The 24241-nt window shown below is 42.3% G+C and overlaps 1 protein-coding gene across 1 annotated transcript in view; it reads right to left on the bottom strand.

Annotated features, from left to right (window-relative positions):
- Pgm5 (phosphoglucomutase 5) overlaps positions 1 to 24241 on the bottom strand; it is a 169482-nt gene that overhangs the window by 110452 nt on the left and 34789 nt on the right. Inside the window, exons 4-6 of the mRNA XM_028764110.1 lie at positions 21829 to 21954; positions 19247 to 19437; positions 18491 to 18645 (exon numbers count right to left, since the gene is read on the bottom strand). Coding sequence (XP_028619943.1) covers positions 18491 to 18645; positions 19247 to 19437; positions 21829 to 21954 — 472 coding nt within the window. The remainder of the gene's footprint in view (positions 1 to 18490; positions 18646 to 19246; positions 19438 to 21828; positions 21955 to 24241) is intronic.

Raw genomic sequence — 24241 nt, 5'->3', positions numbered from 1 at the left:
CTTTCGTCTTTCAGGAAGTAACCAACAGTAGGAGAAGGTAGGAAATTTAGTATATGGTAATTACAAGAATCAGACCAGAAATGTAAAGACTTTCAGCTCAAGGGCAGTGAGCATATTGCACTTAGGTTTGCTTCCAGTTGTCATAACGTTATGATTATGATTTAGAGACAGGATTGTCTTCAGTAAATGGCTCAATAATATAGGATTCCTGAGTGAGGGAGAACATAACAAGACAAAGGACATTATTAATGATCTTAAAAAAAAAAGAAAAACACCAACCAGATAGAATTCACTGAGTTCTTATTCCATATGGACCTCATTACTTTACGACTCCCATCCGCAAGTGATGGGGATGAATCCAGGGCCTCCTGCATGGCAGGCAGGCACCTACATTAATAATCCCATTTGAGTTCATGACAACCCAATAAAGTTGACTTTCACTTGACAAATGAGAAAATAAGCAAAGAAAGGTTAGATAGTGGTGAAAGGTTAGGTAGGGGTAAAAGGTTAGGTAGGGGTGAAAGGTTAGGTAGGGGTGAAAGGTTAGGTAGGGGTATAAGGTTAGGTAGGGGTGAAAGGTTAGGTAGGGGTGAAAGGTTAGGTAGGGGTGAAAGGTTAGGTGGGGTGAAAGGTTAGGTAGGGGTGAAAGGTTAGGTAAGGATGCATCTACTTGGTTACTAGTAATGGGGATCTCGGACTCAACCTTGGATCACTGTGAAGGTAAAGTCTGGGCTCTTGCTCCGGCACTTCTGGACTTTGTCACTCCAGTGGATGGTTTGATACATAATGAACTCTTGCTTCCTGACCTAGCTCATCCCGGCTCACCACAAGGGCCACTGCTACAATCAGAGTACCCCACTCAAATTGAAATAAAAAGCAAAGAAGGCATGGTCCACTTTTAAGGTGTTTATTCCAGGGTTCCCATGAAAGGTGCTCATAATGTCAAAGAAGAAAAGATGGCTACACCAAGTCCTGGTCACTTCAGCCCAACTTTTCTCCACTAAATGAATGGCCTGAATAGAAGGAATGCCTTATATCCTATGTGTTGCCACTAATGCCTGGTGGGCCAACTAAAGGCCCTGGATCTAGGTCTAGGTGGTAGCTGAGTCATTCATCCTGCCGGCTCTCCTGCACCTGCACTGCCAGGGCCAGCTCTTCTGCTTTGCCTGATAGAGGGTCGGGGCCATCTCCCCTGCCTGTTGCAGCCAGAAGGATCAGCTCTCCTGTGCTCACACCACCAGGGCCAACTCTCCAGCACTGCCCTGAGAAGGAGTGGTCCAGCTCCACCCCTATAGCCCCTGACACCACCACCACCACCACCACACCACCACACCACCATCCCTTCCCCTCAGTGGCAGCTCTACTGTGCTTTCCAGGCAAGATACAAACCAGCTCTCCTCAATGCTGTAACAAGTAAAGTGTGAAAACAGCTCTCTAAATGCTGTAGCCAGTCAGGAGCAGGGCAAGCTCCATGAAGCCCTCGGACATCAACATGTGGCCCCAGGCAGCAGACCAGACCAGGAACATGCACATGGCCTTTAGAGGTAACATGAGCCATGGACATCAACACAGATCCTCTATTGCTACAGGGCCACAGACTCAGACATGGCCCTCAGCAGCAACGCAGGCGAATCACATCAGGCTGTTCCTCATCACCCTGTGGTCTCCAGTTCTGCCTTTCTTCATAGCGCACAAACTACTCTGCCTGCTCCTCTTTCTCTACCATCTCTTCACCACATAGTGGCTCATCTTAATGGTGTCCCCCCACCACCAACACACACACACACCCATGCAATATGGTGGCAGGCTGGGACCTTTGCAGTGTCTTCTCTTGATTAATAATTGATGTGTGAGGTAATATTTTTATTAACTTTTTGAGAATTTCATAAAATGTATTTTTGTAATTCCCACTTTTATTCTTCTTGCTTAATTATTTAATATATTTTTAGAGCCTCACACATCTACCTTATTCCTGCCATTCCTTTTCCTCCCCAGGTCCCTATCCCAAGTTCAGGATTTCTCTTTAAATTATTTCTACGTGTGTGTGTGTGTGTGTGTATGCACCCATGTATATATAACCTTCTGAGTAATTTAGCTTTGCTTTTCTGTATACATGTGTTCAGAGCTGACCACTGGGAGTTAAACAGCCTATGTGGTAACTTATTCCTGGAGGAGACTGATCCTCCCCCGCCCCCCAGCAGGCACTGACCTCCTGTAACACTTGTCTAGGGATGGGACAATATAGGATCTCTGCTGTCCATATTGGCATGTCAGCTGATCAATAAGATCACTATACTGATCTTATTCTGGCATCTATGTTGTTGAGATTTCATGGGTGCAACTTCCCTGTCATATATAAAGGACACAGAAATCACTCTGGTGCTTACCATCTCTCTGCCCTGTCTTCTTTGATTTTTTTTCCTGAGCCTTAGGTTCACTGGAGATGTATCAGTTGGGATTGGGTGTGACATAAGACCAGGTCCTATGACAAAGTAATAACTAGCACTGCTGGGGCCTCTGCTGTGTCTTTGAATCTCAAGAACTATGAGTTAAACAAACCTTTTGTCTTTATAACATTAGATGCCTCGGGTGCTTTATTGTAGGAACAACACACCTGGAGAAAGACCACACCTGAGCATGGCAGAGGAGGTTCCACTAAGATATTGTATCAGCAGAGAATCAACCTTCCCTCTGGGGCTGACCCTTCTAGATGTTTTAATATGTGTAATACAGCTTTCCTTCACTGCGTGTTACTGGAGGACAGTCTCTGCACTTAGAACTAAAAGCCTTTAGCTTCTTGTGGCTGCAACATTCACTGGTCAAGCAGATTTGCTTTCAGTGTGCTTTTTCCACATGGAGCAACTTAGCTATTTTTGAGAGAAGGCAATTATACCTTTATCCATTGGTTTCTGAGTCACTGTATCCTAACAGCCTGAACTCTTTTCTCTGGAAGATATTCCTCCCTTCCTCTGCCTTCTTCTCATCACTATCTTTATTAGTCCTGCCGACATCAGTTTATGTCATCCTCTGGAGTTCTTTAAGGGGAATTTCTGAGCAAAACTTAGATATTTTCTATCTCCACTGAGCACCACTTTTCTATAGAGAGTGTTGAAGACATTGTTGAAAACTAAGGCAGAGATTGCCCTTTGCCCCCTCTGACTAGCCTACCCTGCTTTCTTCACAAGATCACTCAGTTTTTGGCTCTACGTGTGAACACTCAGTATGATGACTACATTTCTCAACCCCGAAAGTTCTCAACCCTGAGCCTTGATCATGTATGTCAGTATCCATTTCTGTGAGCCATCTTGAAAGTTGTGTATCCTTGGCTGTTCTTTATCCTCTTCTGTTCCTAAACTAAAACATGGATATATTTTGTCCATTTCCTAATCTGGTTAGTAGTTCAGCCAAAAGCTACAAAAATTAAATAGGAGAAATAGCATAATGAATTGTTTTGTGATAAACTTGTTCACAGAGAGACTTGTGAGAATGGATTTCTGTGTCCTACTGTCTTGATCCCTGATAATAAAAGAGGAGGAGGAGGAAGTGGGAGGAAGAAGAGGAGGAAGAAGGGGGAGGAGGAGAGAAAGAGGAAGAAGAAAGAGGAGGATGAGAAGGGGAGGAGGAAGAAAGGAAGGAAGAGGAGATGGCAGCAGTGGCTATCCCTACTGACATACTTGGGGTGTAGTTTAATTGCTGAACTGTGTCCCTTGGGGGCCCATGTAGTGAAAAGCTTGGACTCCAAGGTAGTGGAACCATTGGGATGTGGGCTTAATAAGGGGTATTTGAGCTGTTGAGAGTATATTCATAAAGGGGTACATAGGTCCCAGTATTTCTGCCTCTCTAACATTCTGTTTGCCAACATTAAGCACTTTCACACATGCCTCTACCATGATGTGATTGTAGCTGGGAGGATCTTCACCAGAATTGAAGCCATACTATGCCCTGGGACCTCCAAAACTATGACTTAAAAAAAACTTTTCTGCTTACAATGTTATATGCCTCAGGTATTTTGTTATAGTAATGATGCAGTGACCTCAACTTAGTCCAGTCCACGCAACGACCCAGTCTGTGGCCCCCAAAATGTCATTAGATGAGATAGTTCTCTAGAAATCTCTAAGACCTTGTCTGACTTGCTCACTGTATTCAAGTTTCTAGTACTCGTGGCTCTATCAAATTTGTTAAGATACATTTAAAGAAATTCCATTTGAGAGGTTAAATATTTAATACTTCTATCTCCAGAATCTATCTGTGATGCGTCAGAAGACTTGACTAGTGGCTTAGCCGAGAAAGGGACAAAGTTAATATAAAATCAGAAAATAAATACTTATAACAATAAATTAAGGTCAGCTGCTGCTAAGAAATTACAGAGTAACAAAGAAATCCATTCTCACAAATCTCTCCATGAACAAGTTTATCACAAAACAATTCATTATGGTGTTTCTCATATTTTACTTTTGTAGCTCTTGGCTGAACTACTAACCAGATTAGGAAATGGCCAAATGCTTACAATACGGACACAATTCACATATGTTTTAGTGGGACGTCTGCAAGATACAGTCAAAGCTCTATCATCACAATTAACGGGAAAGATAAATGTTTAGGAGATTTAATGGATTTTGGCTGGCATACAGGCAGACACAGATGTGTTTTAAAAGAAAAACAAAACAACAACAGAAACCTTCCCACCAAGCAAATTTTTGAAAGAAATAGGCTTACAGCATCCAACATGTTTCTATGGATGCGCCTCTAGAGGAAACAAAGGTCCAAAGACTTCTCACTTCTTACAACTTCTAAAGATATTAGTTAAAAGATGGGTCAAAGGGCAGTAGATCTCGTCCTGCATCACTAGCTAAAATTAAAATGACCATACAACGAAGAGCTAAAGAAAATTAGCAGGCATTAATCACCAGATAATCAGAAAATCTGTGACTATGTGGTATCCACACAGCAGTCTTCCTAAAGCCTTGCCGTGCTGTGATGTGTACAGGGCCCACAGCAACGAACCTCACAGCCTCTCTACATGGAAGATACAGAGGCCGTCTCAAGCTAGTGACCTTTAAAGACTAAGTCCTAAGTGTGCATTGTGTTTTCAGTGTGAGATGTTTCCCATAGGTTTGTGTGTTTGAACACTTGGTCTCCAGCTGATGATGGAGCTGAGGGAGCCCCTCCAGAGGAAGTGGGTCACTGGAGTGAGGGTTGAGGCTCTGTTGACAAGTCATGCTTACCGTTCCTACTCTGCTGCCTGATTGCAATATACTATAGCCTCCCAGCCCCCTGATTCTGCAACCATGACTTTCAGCCATGATGAAAAGATGCCTTTGAACTGTAAGCCAAAATAAACCCTTCCCCTCTTCAATTGCTTTGTGTCAATTATTCACTCTCAGCAATGAGAAAAGTACCTGATGTAATACGAGGCTAATCTACCATAGTTCAGGTTGGTTGTCTGTAAAACATCATCTGACAGAAACGGCCTTTCTTCCCCAAGCTCCTACCATGGATAACACTGCTCTAAGCAGTGCCCCCGTCCTCTTACTACTCACAAAGAAAAGTGTTCTCATCACCCTTATTTAGGAAAGGAAATCAGAAGAGTCAGGTAGGTAGCCCAGCCCAAGGTCATAAAGCCAGGAAGAGTTCAAGCCCAGGCAGTCTGCACACAGATTTCACAGTAGCTCAAAGAGAACCATGTCCCAGCTTCTGCAGGAGCATCCAGACCCTGGTTGTTCTAAAGGTGCACTTTTCTTAAGTGATGTACTCCCCCGTCGTCCCCTATGCATGTACAAAAAGATCTTTAGGATGCAGTGCAGTGCGATCATGATTTCAGAACACTTCCCCAGTCTGTCCTTAAGAGTCAGCTGAGTATCCCTCTCAGAATCTGGCCAAATAGCTTACAAAAATATTAATTTTGTTTTGGTGATGTTTGCTTGATGAAGACAGCAGGTGACGAGGAAGATCAGCACCAGAATCAAAACACTGGAACAAACAGTGGGCCAGGAATGGAGGAAATGCTGAAAATGGTGAGAAGTTGGGGGAAAAAAATGAAGGTAGATAAGGAAAGAAGACTATAACAGAGGAGAGGAAAATAAAGGAGAGAAAAGAGAAGGAGGGTAAGGAAGGGAAGGAGGGAGGGAGGGAGGGAGGGAGGGAGGGAGGGAGGGAGGGAGGAAGAAAGGAGTCAAGGGCATGTGTATAAGAAAGGACAGAAGACTGTGTGACCTTGTGTGTGTGAAGGTCATGGGTGGCCACACAGAAAAACCTTGTTCTGAAAAACAGCGTGGACAACAGAGTCATGGGCAAGGGCTGCCATTGCAAGTTTAATGCTTTGTTTGTCATCAGTGAGTAGTCAAGGATTTAGAGGGGGCATGAAGAGGTAAAAAGAAGGGGACCCTGAGTTCCCTTCTGAAACTGTACCCCAACACACTCATATACTTCCCAGCACTTTGCTGTCTAATGAGTTCCAAAGTTGCTGCCATTACTACTTTCAGTGGGCAAAAAGAACAAATGTATCCATTATCATCACTTGATCTAAGAAGGAATGACTCTCATCCAGACTCTGCTTAAGGTGGGGGAGAGGCTTACGGCTGTCCATCCATCCTACTGACTATGACCCTGGTGAAATCTCTAACCAGGTTCAAGTCTCAAGGAAATGTGTTTAGTGTCTTCGTCTCACAGTCTCATAAGCAGAGTGCTGTGAGGTCTGGAAATCCTGTAGACATTCGCTCCATCAACTCTGCCCTAGAGAGCCAGAGAGAAGAGACTGGAGATGTAAACGACACCTTCCAAGGGAAAGCAGAAAGGAGAATAACCTGGTTCAGTGAGCTGCTGGATCAAGGTTCACCTGAGGCCAGCCTATGCTTTGTGTGGGCCAAACACTGCTTAACTACTTAGGTCCTGCTTCATCTAGTTTCTCTCCTGTTCTGTACAAAGGCCCTGACAGATACAATCTGAGTCTTGGATAGAGATCTTGCCGTCTCAAATACAGGTCTGAACTCACCAAAGAGTTGTCCTCAATGCTGGGATATAAACCAGCGATGCAATCAGGGGCTCTAGAAGCAGCTGTAAATCCAAATGACAACAGTCATACCTCAGGTAGAAACTTGAGCTGAGCTGACCTGAAGATAATCAAGGCAGGCCTCGACTCTCATCTGTGGAGAGTATGCAGGGTATGCAGACAGAGACAGCCAAGAGTCCTCTTCCTTTTTTTTTTTTAAACTGTCTTTTAAGCATAGGTATTTGAAAAGCAATGGCGAGCCCATTCCCTACTGAAGAAACTCGTCACACTTCATCAATTCCATTTACATTTTGGGTCACTGGTGTTGTCTGTCTTGGATTTAAAACTCTCAGAGAGAAGGAATCTTATCTGCTTACCCTACTTGCACAGAAGACAGCCTGGCAAAGCTGCTGAAACCAGATCAACACCCTTGGTGCAGCTGCTGATGCCGCTCTTAGAGCTTCAAGCAGATCCTGGGGCAAGGGTGTACATTCCAGCTTCATCTTGAGCTGCTGTCAATATTTTCCTGGAAGTCGCACATTAAAGCCAGGAAGTGCTTCTGCCAAAGCTTGACTAATGAGCGAGACATGCTCAAAACAAACAAACAAATAAAACAGGATCAAAATTACAAGGCCTTTGTGAGTTAAAATCATTTATTTCTGTCTGGTGCTATCTACCACCATTCAGGCAATGTGTCTCTCCTGCCACGCTGATCCCTGGGCCAACCACACAAGTGACAGCCATTTGTGGTACAGCCAGACCTTGTGTTGCTTCGAACAGCAGGAGTAGTAAAGACACAAGACTTGAGGCAGACAATCTGATGGGTTACTGCCTTGATGGAATCTTTATTGTCATGTGACCTTGGGCAAGTTATATAACCTCTTAGCATCATATCTCTTCTATAAAATACAGTGTCCACAATACAGTCTGCTCCAAAGTTTCTATGAGTTTATGTGGAAAATGGTATTCTTATCCCAGAGCTCACTGGAGATAAAAATGCAGTCATACGCTTCTCTCCTCTTAGTTGAACAGGCAGCAATCTGTGGAGCTTCTCAGTTCCTCCTCTTCACCTCCCTCACATTTCATTCCTCCCTCAAGTAAAACCGATGATATCCAGCAAGCATTTGAGCCATGTGACAACTGGCCCAGCTTACCATGACCCTGGGAGGTTAGAACTTAAAAGGCACTTCAATTTTGTTGTTAATGGGAGTTACGAAAAAGCATTTCAGAATAGAACCACATATAAAAATCAACATTCTCACATCCTGGAAACACACAGTGGGGCTAGGATGCTTCATCACTTTCTTTCAGGTAAAAGCAGTGCTACGCGCCAAGCACACGGATGAAGGTTACCCTGCTGGATGGCTTCCCTGTATATTTTCTGTGGTTAATAAATTTGACTACTGGTTTTTCAAACTGTAAAAACTTCCAGCTCTAAATGAAAAGGGTAAGTCTTTTGTCAAAGAAGATGAGGTTGCCGGTGGCACATTTATATTCTGATTCAGTATGAAGAAGAAAAAAATCCAAAGACACCCCCTCCTGTCTTCTGACTCCAATCAACATTTTCAGGAAAGTCTGTGTGTGCAAACCTCTGTGGTGACAAGGGGGATCACACACAGTAAATGATGCTTGATTCCTGATGCTGGCCATAAAGGAAGACTCAGAAGAAATGTGTTCTTCTCTTTTTCATAGACAGGTTTGATTGTTTTGTTGTTTTTACTAAAGTATACCTTATAAATATTAGATTCACCACCTCCCTTTCATTAACTGTAATTGTATGGCTTCATGGATCTTAGCTACATAACTGCATAACGACCACCACCAAAACACAAGGCATATCTGTCCAGTTACCTCACTGCCTTTATAGTAACCGACAGGACTGCTTTCTAAATCGCTAAACCATCTCTCCAGCCCTTGGATTGTTTTCTACCACAGATACATATTTTAAGTCATGAGGAATGAAGGAGGTTATTTAAGCAAATCCATCCTCCACAAATCAAAACGAAGCTACAAGTACTGGCCTACTACTGATTTATTGGAAGTCTCTGAAAGCCTGCTGTAGTCTTTAACCCCAGTCAGAATCATGATGATGCTAAGGGGAATCACTCAGCATGGCGAAATCTGTCAGTGGTTAATACGGTTTCCCAAAGGCCAAGGAAGGTGCGTCAGTAAAAGGGTGGAGAATGGGGTCCTGGACACCTTTGTCAATCTCAATACCCATCTAGGGCAGCATCAGAAATGATGAAGAATCCTTATAGATAGAGCAGACTGAGAGAGGGGACTTCAGAGGTCATTCATCTTTCCATTCACTTGGGAGGGAAAGAAAAGTGACATAGTTTGGAGCTTAGGCCACTTAATGGCCATCCAACAGTTGTTTTCTGACAAACTCACAGAGCAGAATGTAATGACTCTGAAAACATGAAAGAAAGATGATTTATCCAATGTCTCAGAAGCCCAGACACCTTCTGTTCAGAAGTGTCCATTATTCCTCTCACTCTTCCCACACACACACAAACACTCTCCTCTACACCACTGTCCTACCTGATGCCTACACTTAGAAATGCTGAATAGTGGGCACACACTCTCGTCATCCTTCCCGGGACGTGAACACAAAAGCTACACAGGAAGAAGTGCTAGGCAGCTGCTAAACCAGTGATTCTCAACCTGTGGGTCGTGACCCTTTGGGGGTGTCTAATGATCCTTTCACAGGGGTCACCTAAGAGCATTGGAAAACACAGATACTTAAGTTACAATCATAACAGTAGAAAAAAATTATAATTATGAAGTAGCCACAAATATAATTTTCTGATTGGGGGAGTCACCACAATGTGAAGAACTGTATTAAAGGTCTCAGTCTTAGGAAGGTTGAGAACCACTGCTGCTCCTGTTTGCCAAGGTATGCAGCAGAGACCTAGATTGCAGCAGATTTTAATTATTAGCCAGAACATGACTGTCATTTCCTCTCACATTAAGTCACATGTGACACGGACTTCAGTACTCACCTGAACTCTCAAAAGACACACATACATGTTCATGAAAACCACAAATTAAGCACAATTTATAACCCCTAAATAAGGCTGGGTCCTTAGGGATCCTTCTGTTTCTTCTTAGTATGTGGGTCTATTTCCCTTGTATCCAAGTGGTAGCATCACAGAATTTATCTTGGTACAAAAGTCAAAGGAGATCTGTTGGCAGTGCACAGTAATCTTTCAGAATTCTGTGCACTAATCTGTGGCGTTCTGCAAGCCATTTTTCCAAAATGGTAAGTACCCAAAGTGAAGAAATGCCACTCATTCACTTACTAAGTGTACACTAAAACAAACACTGTGCCAATTTATAAGGAAAGAGATAGTGGTTTTAGTTCCAGTTATTATAGTGGCAAAGGATCGGCGAAGACGAAGCCTCACACTCTGCTTTAAGGCGGAGGGCCTTTGACACCAAAGACTCAAATGTCATGCTGGACTCCAAACTTAAAAGGAAAACAAAGAGCTGGAGTGAAGCAGGTAAAGGCAGCCCGCTTCCTACAGAGAAGCACCTGGACATGCACTGAAGAGGTCATGGACCAGGAGAACCATAAGCTGCATGTATCTGAAAGGCAGAAGACAGCATAACAGGCACTGGTGGGATCTGTATACCCAGGCACCAGAACGGAGGACACCAGAGAATTTTTAGGAAGGAGAGAGGTATGATTTTGTGCTTTAGAACAATGTCCTTGGGGGAATCCAGAGTATGGGATGAAGATAAGCAATTATTGCAATCACTGAAGGAAGAAAGAAACTGAGGACCAGAGCAGTAAACACAAGCCTGGAAAGTGAAGACTGAGTCGAGAACACAGTGGGATGCTCAAAACACGCCACTGTGGTCTGTGTTGGCACAGTCAATCAGAGAAAACACAAATGGTGAATGCTATAAGTGATAAGAAATAAGCCCTCCAGTCTGGAACATAGGGCCGTGGCACAGCACCTTGCTTAGCATGTGCAAAGCCTTGGGTTTGATCACCAGCAACAACCTAGTTCATGTAAGAAACCAATACCAACCAAGCAGCATATACCAGCTGATATGAGGTCCCCAACACATATACAGCAGAGGACTGCTGGGCCTGGGTTCAGTTAGAGAAGATGCACCTAACCCTCAAGAGACTGGAGGCCCTGGGGAGGGAGGAGATCTGCTGGGGGGGGGGACATCCTAGTGGAGACAGGAGTGGGGAGGAGGTATGGGACATGGAACAGTCAGAGGGTGGACTGGGAGGGGGGTAAAATCTGGAGTGTAAAAAAAAAGATTAAATAAAATTTTAAAAACAACAACAATAATAATAGCAATAATGATAATAGCAATTATAAAATGATGGGTATGACAACCCTGACTAAGTTGAGGTCCCCCAAAGGAGAGAGACTGGATGTATAGTGAGCAAGTTGAGTGGGCCAGAAACGCTGACTGGTGTGCTAGGTGGCCCTGGTGATTCTTTGGTTGTCCCCTTCCATTCCTTGATCCCATTTCACTCAGTGTCCTGTCCTTCTTCCCAAAGGGAACTCCCAGGCTCCCTCTGGGTTAAGTCAATGGGAAGTATCGGCAGGAGAGTGGAGGGAGAGGGAACAGAGTCCAGTACTTCTCTTTCCCTGCAAGCTCAGTCCTCATGCAACAGCCGTCTTCACAGCCCCAGAATGCACTGTGCTAGGCTCCCTTGATCCTTGCCCTCAATCTTCCTGTCCTAGGGAATCACATCAGCGATTACTGGTCACATTGGCCTCCCCATTCTTTTCTGACCTTGAGGGGGGTTCCTTAACTTCATTCATGTCTCCACAGATTCTCTTTGCTAAGCCGCCCCTTTTGGGGAACTTTTTGATGTTGTGCTGTATGTATATCTTTGTGTAGGTGTGTGCACATAAGCAGAAGGCAGAAGGTAACAGCTTTCCTGGAGTTGGACTTATAGGCAGTTGTAAATTGACCAATGTGGTTGCTAGGAAGCAAACTCTCATGCTTTGCAAGAGTAGCTCTGAACCACTGAGCCATCTCTAAAACCTCTTTTCAGAACACTGGTTCCTTCTTGCCTTCATTCTAACTGGTGTGAAGGGTTTCATGGCAATCTATGATAAAGGCTTTCCCTCTTGTCCCTCTGCTGTTTCACTAGGAGATACGGCCAAATTTATCTGCCGAGGCAAAACGCTTCCATCATTTTGTCTCAAAAACAATCTATGGAAGGCGAGTGATCGGTCCCAATTCATCACGATGTGTCTCATGGCCATATACTTCATGACTGATTCAGGAGATGAAACAGCGCAGAGCTGTGGATGTGGCAAGGGTCAAGGTCACCATACATCAGTAGAAACTCACATACTTGCAGGATTAACACTGTCTGGATTCCAGGAACCAGCTGAGTGTGATCAAGATAAGCTACAGTCCGTATTTTAGACTGAGGATTGGCAGCCAACCACAGCAAACCACAGACTCAGGGTAAGTGTTTTCATATGTGTTATATGGGACCTCTTATCCCAGCCTCATAGCCAGCCCCAGCTGCAAGTTTCTGATGGCCCATGACCTACCTGTGACCTCCTCAGAGAGTCTTTTTGTAACTACCCTTTCTAAGCCTCCTCCTCACCAAGTTTATGGTACCAAGTTCCTATGCCCATAGCTTATATTCTAATTTGTGTGTCTACACAGTTTTCTTTACATGGTATTTTCTATCTTGTTAGACAATGAGTTCTGCCATAGTAGGGACCACATCTAGGGCATAGAATGTACTTAGAAAATATTTTCTAGCAAATAGATACTGGACACGTAGGTGGCACCAAGAGCCAAAAAGGGGGATGGAGGACTTGAAGGTCACTAGTGTGTCACTGTCCTGTTTATACATATCGACCCTTTGTGGCCTTGTTTACAGTCAAAACATTCTCGTAGCTGGACCCTTTGGATGCCTTCAGGGATGCTAGCCTCTTGTAAGAGTAGAACTCTCCCTAGCGAGCAGGGCTTGAGCCTGCATGTTTGCCTTGCTTTGCACAGCTTTCGGCACAGCCCCACGCACAGATGGGAGCTTCATAAATATTACTGAATGATGATGACACCAGGGATTATTTAGTACCTCCATGTGGGAGGAGATGGACCTCAGGCCACAAACACACTTTGAATGTGCATTGCTTCTCAAATCATCTGACCCAAAATGTTCTCAACAACCCAGCTCATCTGAACCACAAATCAGACACATTCAGATGACAGGGTCCCCAAAGAATGCCATTTCCAAAGATGAGAGTTAATTATTCATGAGTAAATAGAATCTTTGTCTTAGTGATACTGTGAGAATGGAAGTTAAAGACAATGAAAGTCTTTCCCTAGGAAACACCCATTTTATCTGTGAACAGTGAAAGTTTAGATAACTTGTCAGTTTCAAAAGGTGCCCTGGCCATTCTGAAATACCAAGAATTAAGTGGGTCACTGTCTATCTCTCAAGCATTCACTGTTACCCTGGCATTTGTGGATACAATCCTATGGTTTTGTTTACTTAATAATAACAATATCAATAATAATAACATCAACAAGTGATTTGGAAAACCACAAGAAGATCAACCTGCATTTGTTCACCAGGAAGAAAGAGGCTTATAAAGTGTCCATCATGAGAATCCACAAGGGAGCTACCCAGCAGATCAAATACCCAAAACAAATCAGCACGTCAGAGCTCCACAGAATTCTGAACCCCAACCAGCAAGCATGAATAATCCTTTTAAATGGTCACTCACGAATCAGAACAGGGCCTCTGTGAATCTCTGAGCAGGGCCTCTGGCTTCTGACTGAACGGAGGTTTTCTTGGGAAAGTGGATGAAGTGAAATCAAGAGCTCCTGGGACATTTCCACGAGAAAAGAGGACAAATAGTTTCTGATGTCAGAATGAAATTTCCCACTCCTGGCCATGGCTTGGAAAGCTGTTGGCTACCACAAGAGAGCTAGGCAGTGTTTTCAACTGCTTCCGCTGGTACTCTCTGGATCCCTGAGGAAGTGTATCAGGAGATTCAGGGCGGAATCCTGCCAGTTTCCAGTTAACTGTGGGACCCAGTAGAAGGCTCTTAACTCTTCTGATGACTGGCCAAAGAGAAAGGAATTACTGACACAAGTTCCTCAAAAAAAAAAACAACAACAAACAAACAAACAAAACCTATTGCCAAGATAAGTTAGATATAAGCAAATTCTGTCTAAATTACAAAATTTGGTTTAAGTAGAATCCTGAATCCTGTGGTATCAAATAAGCTACATCATGTCCAGGATCCTTTCCGTGGATGCCTGAACCATATGGCATTCACGCACACAGATATAGACATACACATAAATAAAAATTTAAAATAATAAAATAATTCTCTTTAAAAAAAATATTTCACTTACAACAGAACCAACATGTAACAAGAACCATGAGGCACCTGCACTAAAAACTTCAAGTTTATATGTAAGACACTGAAGAAAGGCTACTTAGAAATACATCATCCGTAGACTCTGAGAGCTGATATTATTAAACTGTAATCCTCCTCAAATGGCTTCATAGATTCAACATGATCTCAGTCAAGGTCGCAAAGGGCTCTGGTGTGAACTGACACATCAGTCTAGGACATACATGGTAATGGAGAGAGCCTACTGGATACATATGTACTAATTAGACAAAGAATAGAAACGGCAGGAAGGTTGGCCTGATTTCAGTGTGGGGATGTTTGTAAAGAGCAGCAAAATGAATAGAATGGGATGAGAGAGCCAAATATCTCCAGTCAGTTTGTAACAGTGAAATCAATACTATTCAGGGGACAAAAAAAAATCCTCCAATTAACAGAGTTGGAGCAACTGAGCATGGGGAAAGATAATTCTCAATTGTGACCTCACAGCACACAGAAAAAGGAACCAGAATTGAAGGACTCAATGGGTGTGACCTTAGCCAGAATGTCCAACATTGGGGAGAGGGAACTTGAAGAGTCCATCTCCAGTAGATAGACAGGACCTCAAGTGGAGGGACAGGGTTACTAACCCACAGTCATAAATGTTCAGAAGAAAGACACAGGGAAAATATCTTTCTGACCTTAAGACTGTTGGACATCAATTTCTTCTGAGAACCATCCATATTAGGGGGAAGCTCATTAAGATTCAGGAAATAAATAACTCAATAGCCTTCAGGAAGTCCCTGAAACTGGCCAGGTACACTAGGCCCCTCCCTCCATAATCATATATAAGCTGTAAGGACTGTTGAGAGATTCTCAGATAATGTGAGCTTCTTAGACAAAGCTCAGACCACCCAAGTCACCTGGAAGAAACAAGTCAACCAGCTACTCAAAGAGGCTCAGACCATCTAAGCTGTTGGAAAGGACACTCTCTAGCCTATTGCACTACCTGCAGGGTGTGCTAGGAATTCTAGTTTCCAGCTTTCCTGAGCTGTCACCCATGCTGGGGAGGGGTTTGGATGATGCAGACATCTTTGAGTCACTTCTGCTCCTGTAAATAACTCCTCACCCTAATTCCTGTAAGCAACTCCAATAAACCTCAGTTCACCAAGTTGGATTTTGGTGATGTCCTTACTTTGGTCTGTCTTGAGTTCCTTCCTGCGGTGAGTAGATGTTTGCTCACGTCTCCCAGGAATAGTATCACACAACAAGAGGAAGCAAATATTTTTCAAAGAAGTCAAAACAACTTCTAATAGTAACAACATAATTAGTGAAGTACAAGAAAAAAATTAGCAAACTGGATTTAATAAGAATTAAAAACCTCTGTCCATCAAAAGACACTCATTGGAAAATGAAAAGCAGAGGCTGAGGAGATGGTTCAAGTCAGTAAGGCGCATGCCCAAAATCCCTGTTAGAAAGCTGGGTATGGTAGCAGATTGGTAATCCTAGCCCTGGGATGGCAGAGACACACAGATCCCTAGACCCCTTGATGATTTCCAAGCCAGTGAGAGACCCTGTTTCAAAACTGAATCATGGTCATCGTCTGAGGAATGATACCTGACGTTGACATCTGACCTCCATATACATGCACACACACATGTGTACACACACACATGTGTACACACAGGCACACATGCACATGCATGCACGAACACAAACACACACATGTGCACACATACACACACACACACACCCATAGAGGTTGGGTGGCAAGCTACAGGCAGGGAAAATACAAGCAATACTATATCTGACAAAAGACTGATCCAAAATAAATAAATAAAAACCTCCACAAATCAATAACACAAATCACAGTAACCCAACTTTAAGTACATGCAAATACCCTTTGAATGAACACACAATGAAAGAAGGTACCAAGTAGCTGGTAAGCTTACAAAATTACTCAAAATTGTCAGTTATTGGATGGTAAGATTTTGAACTATAATAAAATGATATGTATCACACAATAGCATGGCTACAGTGAAAAGTCTGTCCCAACCCCAAATATCACTAAGGATATGAAGCAACTACGATCCCTACATTTCTGAGAAATGTGTATGGAAGAAAATAGTTTTCAGCTTATTGAATGTACAACTACCCTAAAAATCAATATTTATTCTTAGATATTTACCCAGGCGTGATTATAATGTGTCAACGACAGCAACAACAAAACCCTTAAATAGCTACCAGCTGCAGAGAGCCCAGCTGTCTATCAAGGAGAATCCAGAAAAACAAATGGTGATAGTCTCACGTATTAATACAGTGCATAGCAAGGACAGATGCGCTTCTGATATAGGCAATGATACGGATTCATGGAGGGTGACATGGCAAAGGATCCCACTCGTGTCTGGTTTAAAACAGGCAGGCCTCAATGGTGGTAGAAACTATGGCAATGGCTATCTGCAAGAACCGGAAGAGATAGAGTGAAGGGAATTCTGGGAACAATCCACACCTTTGTCTAAATGGTGGTTAAGAGCATGTTGACACTTTCAGAACTCATTGAGTTAAACTCTCAAGCTTATACATTTTACAGCATATAACTTTTACATTAGGAATGATTGAGAAGTAACACCACAAGAAAATAGCCATATGACCTAGAAGGTGGACAATTCTGTAGGACAACCAACCAGATCTCCAAATACCTCTGCCAAAGGACAGGAATTGTGCTAAATAAGACCACCACAGGACACAACCAGACCCAACGTGTGGTCTTGGATGGGATCTTACTTTGGGAAAATAATCCTTCAAAATACTTTGGGGATGTTCAGGGGGAATTTAAATATATTGATTTCAGACGATAAAGAAAAATGTATTAATAGAAACAGCAGTGTGAACTGTCTGGTCTTTTCAGTATTATGCAGTATACATTGGTATCATGTATATTATTTTATATATTTAATTATATCTGTACAATACACATACAGAACAAGACTCAGTACAATAATAAATTTACCTATCACCATAGGTAACTCTGGGAGTGGTGTGATAGTCTGTTTTCTCATTTGTCCGTGCTTTCCAACTTTTTACAATGTGCATGCTCTGTTCTTATAATAATAAACACTGTCTGAAAACATCAGATGCAGGAACAGGAATGTAGTGTTGTGGCAGAGAGCTTGCCTAGCATGTCCTAGGCTCTGTGTTTGATCAAATCCAGGTCCTACTTCCAAGCATCCCCAGAGTGAACCTCCTGTTGGGTGTTCTCTGTCACTTCATTCTTAAAAAAACAACCTGCGGTGTAGGAGGATGGCTTTGCCAATCTGCCACGCCGCATCCACAAAGCTCGGATGAACCACAGACAATACCCGCCATGCTCACAGTTCCCAGTAGAAATGAGACTCTCAAGACTTAATTATTAACCAATGGATTTATATATTTGGAAATGCTCAATTAACAATTAACAAGATGCCCACACAATTAGAGTTGTTACTCAATACGTAACATTTAGATGTAAATTGTTACCCAGAATTGCTCTTGAACCATCTGTAGTTCTCCATGGCTGCTAGTCTCCTCCTTTTCCCCTCCTCTTCCTTCTTTTTCTCCTCTTTGCTCCTCCCACCTTAGCTCCTCCCAGATTACCGAGCTTTATTGCAAAAGTAGCCAGAAAATTATCCCACTACATATATTTTTATATATATATTATATACATACATACATGTATATATTTACATATACCTTGAGATTCAAGAAGACTATGCACTTATGAGGTATTTACTATGTTTCAATGAAATACATATGGATGAACAAAAGGTACCAAATAAAATAAGCCAACAACAAAGAAATCTGTAGTAAAGGAACAGACAAGCACCTCTGGTGACAGAAAGCATGATGTCATCCATACCTCACCACAATCTATAAAAGGATGACACTGTTAGCATCCCCATATTACAGATAAAGATAAGACAGACATAGAGATCAAATAAAAAAGAAGAGCCCAGCTCAGACCACTTGATTCTCACACTGCTATATCACACCACACCCTGAAGTCCCCAGGATGTCACCAAGTTTGTAAGTGGAGCAGAGAGAATGATTTTCAGTCACCAACAAAGGAGCCTTGGCATCAGATGTCTACCACATGCTACATCATAGTAATGTCCCTGCTTACCTGTCCAGAGCCATGCTGGTTGGCATACTCCTCCCAAAGCCACGAACCCCCATCTGACGGAAATACGGAATGCAAGAGAGGTTGGCAGCGATGATGGCGAGGGAGTCTGAGGGACTCACAAAGAAGCCATTTTGGCCAAGGATCATGTAGCGGTCCTGTGGGAAGCAATGTGTGAAGATTATCACGAAGAAGCATCTGGTCTTCGTACCCAGTTTCCGTCATTAACACAAGCCACTTTCCTGCCCCCTTAAACAGCCTGAGTCGATTTGAATTGGCCAAAGGAAGTGTGAGAAACCATATAAGTCCCTCAGGGGCCTGGAATCTTGATACAGCTGGAATGTGATCCACTTACTGAGATGTGTGCACAGCTCCTTCATGCTTCAGTGGCTTCCACAGACTCGATCCCTTCCTCCCCCCACGTGGACTGAAGAGTGGTAGTAGTTGATAGGTAGCCAGTCTCGCAATGTGGTACTTTCAACGAAGCCAGCAATAAATGAAAATTTATTGCCTGGCTGTTTGTTTTTTTTAAAGAAATAATTTCTAACTAGCATCCGTCAATCTGAAACTAAGAAAAGCTGTGGCTGTTTCATGGTGTTATCTAGCACTGAACAGCAGAGTCGCAGCCGAGCCCAGTGCCCCACGCACATGAGCTCTGAGCCCAGTGCCCCATGCACATGAGCTGCAGAGTCTCTGGTTTCTGATGTTTCTTCCATCACGTGATGAGAGGGTCAGCAGACTGAAAATCCCCTCACTTACCCCATCAGCATCAAATGCAGCTCCAAATCCATATTCTCCCCCCTTCATGGCTTCCAGAAGGGTGGTTGCATATGTCAGGTTCGGGTCTGGGTGCTGCCCTCCAAAGTCTTCTAATGGGACACAGTTTATTGCAGAGTTTGCTGGAGCTCCCAGTTCATCACACAGAACTTTTCTTACATAAGGTCCCATAACTTAAAAAAAAAGATAGAGGAGAACATGAAAATACTTGAAGGCTACTCTTCCCTAGGCATTTTCCTTCTGGTAATAAAAAAGAACAATTCACTTAATAGCCCAGAGGAAGAAAAATTTATACAGCCATTTTTTAGGACACAATATAAAATAAGAATCATATCAGTTACCATTTATTGATCATCTAGCATGTACCAGAGGCTCTGTTGAGCAGATAAAAGATGTCAGTCATCCAAAAAGATGAAATTTTTTCCTTATGATTTCATAAAACACTGCCTTAAAGAAATCAACTATGTAATAATGATTTATTACCTGCTGTGTTTCGTGTACTAAGCACTCCAACTGAGTATATCGAAAGTACTAAAAGGCACTAGCAATTCCCTTTGCACAACTGTTGTAATGTTGTCAAGTAAGCATCCAGATCCCAGAAGCCCCATATAAAACAAGGCACCTCTTGCAAAACAATGAATGCTAAACAAGAATAGATGTTCCAGGGACCAGAAGACCTAACATTGAACCCCTATGTTAAGAACTCAAAGGATCAGATGAAAGAGGGTGAGGTGTATGATGCCTCCATTCCTGGGCTCTGATCTAATAGTGAGGTAAATCCAATGTACAGATGACCGGAGAGGTGAGACCAAAAGTGAAGTGCCTAATTGGGTTCAACCAACAGCTTAGGAAAATGATACTCATAGGTGGGACTTCCCAGAGAATGCAGTGTTTTGAGTAGGACTTGAAGGAAGAGTATAAATTTGAGAGGGGTACCAGTAGGGGGACCATACAAGTGGAAGCCATTAAAATCAAGGGAGGAGAGTCTGTGATAGGATCACCATGCACTCCTGCCAGCTGAAATGTACATGAGATCACATCATAAACATCTCTTGTCTTGTGACTCTGTCCCCAGTGTCCCCTTCTCTAGAGGAAGCATTGAGGTTCTTTTGGAAAACCATGTCTTTCCCCCAAATCAGCCCATATGACTATGATATAGCTAAGTTCCACTGTCCCCATGGCTAGGGAGGTAACCTACATCTGACAGTCTGTTCCCCAGCCCTCAGCCAAGGTGACTGACTTGAAGATGGACATACAGTAGGAGCCAGGCAATGAGACACAAACACAAAATTCAGGAAGAAGGGGTTGTCTTTTTCCTGGGCCAGATCAGGTCAAGAACTTGAAAGAGTTTTTTCTGGAGAGTTGGATCAGCCCAAAAAGAAGTAGCAAAACATCCCAGCAACAGACCCTCTAAGCAAAACCCAGGGAGGGTCGGACCCAAGAGTGCTCAAGGTCCCAACAGATACTCAGCATGCCAGACAGCCAAGGGTCACCAAAATCTTGCAGAATGCACTGAACATGAGTCTAGAATAAACAGCAGAGAAAAACCTCTTCACACAGGGAGAATGATGGAGCTAAGTGTCTGAAATAGGAAAGACTGACACTATGGAGAGTGCTGCTGGGGATCAGAGACATCAAAGCCCCCACCACTGCTGTGTTACGGGAACTGCTACTTTAGACAACAACTCTGTTCTTATGGAGTTCACGAGATGCTTACCATCAGATTCCACAACCCTGCTGCTAGAAATTTTCCCAAAACAAATGGAAACATACATTCTCATAAAGACTTGTTTGTGACTTGCCATAGCACCATTCATGGTAATAGCCGAACACCAGGGGCAGGAAGGCTAATTTCTATCAGCCAGCAAACAGATGGACAGAATGTGGTACATCAATAAGATGGAATAGTATTCAACAGTCGTAAAGAACAAGAAGGGTCATGTGTGCCACGCACACCATTTTACAGAATACTGTGCTGAATGAAGTGTGAAGCAAAAGACTACTGAGTCTGTCCTATTTGTATGACTTTCTAGAAGAGGCAGAATAATGAAAGCAGAAGAGAGATGAGTAGCAGCCAGGGGCTGCTGAGAGAGGTAAAGGGTTGACTGTAAAAGTCCAATAAGAAGCCCGTGGCCTTTAAAATTTAAAAGTTAATGAAGAGCTGTGTATTGTGATATTGTATAACAAGGAGATAAATACTAAAAAAAAAAAAAATCAGCAGAGGGGTTGAAAAAGGTTGCCACTGGCAAGTAAGACATTGACTGCAGAAAGGAGGTGGGCAGCTACATTTATCTATGATAACTTTTATTCTGCTGTTTTTAAAATATGGTATGAATTGTCAAGTCAATAAATGGGCAGTCTTGATCTACTTCACACTCGATGTGGTAAAGCCCCACATTTACTGGTTCAATTTTTGCTTTCATTTACATCAACAGAAAGTAACTGAAGTCCTAAAATTTTCTAGAACATTCTGTATATCTGAACACAGAGAGGTCTCCTTAACAGTTCTCAGACACTCCTTTTGGGAAAAAAACAAACAAACAAACAAACAACCATGGGCTCACCTCCGTGCATAGCATCAACACGGATCTTCAGCTGGCTGGGCCCTGTCAGCAAACTCTTGATGGCATTAAAGTCAAAGATAGTCCGAAGGAGGTTGAGATAGATGTCAACGGGGTCCACAATCTCCACTGATGATGGGAAAACAGAAGGGGATGTCAGTAGCATACCCAGAAATGATCTTTACAGACATAAATAGAATTACATAATGATGGGAAACTCTGATTAACATCCCAGCATCACCTACATGCTACACAGGCAGGGAAATGTCCACTCCCAGTTCAGACCTCAAATCATAGCACAACCAAAATGTGACAAACTTTTCAGATAAGTGAAGGTACAAACAATATCATTCTGCACTCTTTTTGCAAGGGAAAAATGAGCCGCTAGAAGAATTTACAATACAAGTGTACAGTCACCCCTGCCCACACCTTGTCAGCAAACACTTCTTTCTCTCCCAGCTGCACACAAACCAATGCTAACAAGCAACTCAACACTTGCAGTGGTCCTTCCTGTGGGGTTAGCCAAACAATGACTCAGCTGGTGTGAAACAAACACATAAAGGAATGACCCAGCTGTGGTCTTATTTTCCACATGGTATTATGCACACTGGATCCAAGCACAGAACTGGTGATGTAGGGCATATTCTGACTTTCACACTCAGCCTAGTACCTAATCTCCAGGGGAATTTCGGCTATCTGCAGATGCTCAGAAAACACAAGAGCTCTCCAGTGTGCCACTGAGAAACCCAAGCACACCTTTTTATTTAACTCATGAAGACCCAGCACACAGAATACAGGACCATTTTCAAACATCTATCAGACACAATTAATGCTCAGAAAATATTCTTCCAAAGGGGGGTAAATATTTGAATTGGGGGGAACTAAAACTGTCCAGAAAAAAGTATTGCTTTTTAAATTTGTAGTTACATCAATTTATCTCTTTAATTGTGTGTGTTTATGTGTGTGTGTGTTTATGTGTATGTGTGTATGTATGTATGTATACACTTATTTGGGTATGTGCACATGAGTGCAGCTACCTGCAAATGTCAGAGGCATTGGATCCCCTGAAGTTGGAGTTATGACTGGTTATGAACTGCCTGGGTGTTAAATACAAACTTGGTACTCTCTCACAAATATATATATATATATATATGTATATGTATATGTATATGTATATGTATATGTATATGTATATGTATATATATATTCAATGTCATATTGCTTTGAAGCTGATATACTTAAGTCTACATTAAAGGTATTATCAATCAAACTTCAATAATTTTTCAGCACATCCAGATAATCTTTCAGTACATCCAGGTACAATATTTAATATGTGATATAAATTACCCCTTCATCTGGCTAAGTACATGTTTCAAAATACTTTCCTTACATTTAAGTTGACATATGAATATCCACTCAAATGTAATTACATTTTAAGGAGTACAGACTACACCTAATAATCTTCTGAAACGAAGAGAATATTAACTTAGAAAATAATTTATAAAATCACTGTCCATGAACTATCCATCTGAAAATGCTTGATTTTATACCTCAGATGCTTTAGACATTTTACTTACTCCATAATAAAATTTATGTTTGGAAATTTTATTCTAATTCTTCAACTCCTGAATCATTTGTCTAGGAATATTTGATAATCACAAGTGGCAGTTCAAGGAAACAAGACATGCAGGACACTCAAACACTCTCATCAGCTAACACCTTGAGGTGAGACACCACAGACTATTTGTTTTCAGTTCATTCAAGCTTTGCTCACCACTTAAAATGGTAAGAATACAGCCCATAAATTATCTCAAAGGATTATCTCCTAATTCTTTTGGGGAGCCAGGAAGTTCTCCACCTACTTCCAGAGTATCACCTGCACTTTTAAAAAGTCACCCGAGGAACAATGCAGTTATAGCAGTGGGCTCCTCAAAGACTCAAGTCTCTCAAAAACTATGAAATCTTAAATATGCCTAAAACAATTAAAATATATATGACTTCTTCTTGGTAGTTACACCCCGATAGCTCTCACCCATTTAGAGTTCCAGTCTTTCTAATCATACATAGCCAGGCATATTGAAATTCTTTTGTTAGATATAACACAGATGAAGTTGTCTGGTTGTCCACATGAGCACATTTTTGCATGTGTGCAACCCTAACTAGATTAATAAAAGTACAAACCTTTCACTGGTGCAAAATAATGGGAGGTTAGAGGGGTAACCAATTGATTTGGATTAATTTGCAGGAGGGAATTAATTCCTGCTACTGTAAACCTGGTCAAAAGCCCATAAGCCAGGAGATCATAGGCTCTAGGGGGAAAAAATCTATTGCTGTGAAATGGGCATATTATCAAACTACCAAATATATATTTATATTTATATTTATATTTATATTTATATTTATATTTATATTTATA

Source organism: Grammomys surdaster, unplaced genomic scaffold (assembly GCF_004785775.1).
Source record: "Grammomys surdaster isolate TR1022 unplaced genomic scaffold, NIH_TR_1.0 141, whole genome shotgun sequence".
Lineage (NCBI taxonomy): Eukaryota > Metazoa > Chordata > Mammalia > Rodentia > Muridae > Grammomys > Grammomys surdaster.
The sequence above is the reverse complement of the archived record's forward strand: the minus strand, read 5'-3'. Positions and strand labels throughout refer to the sequence as shown.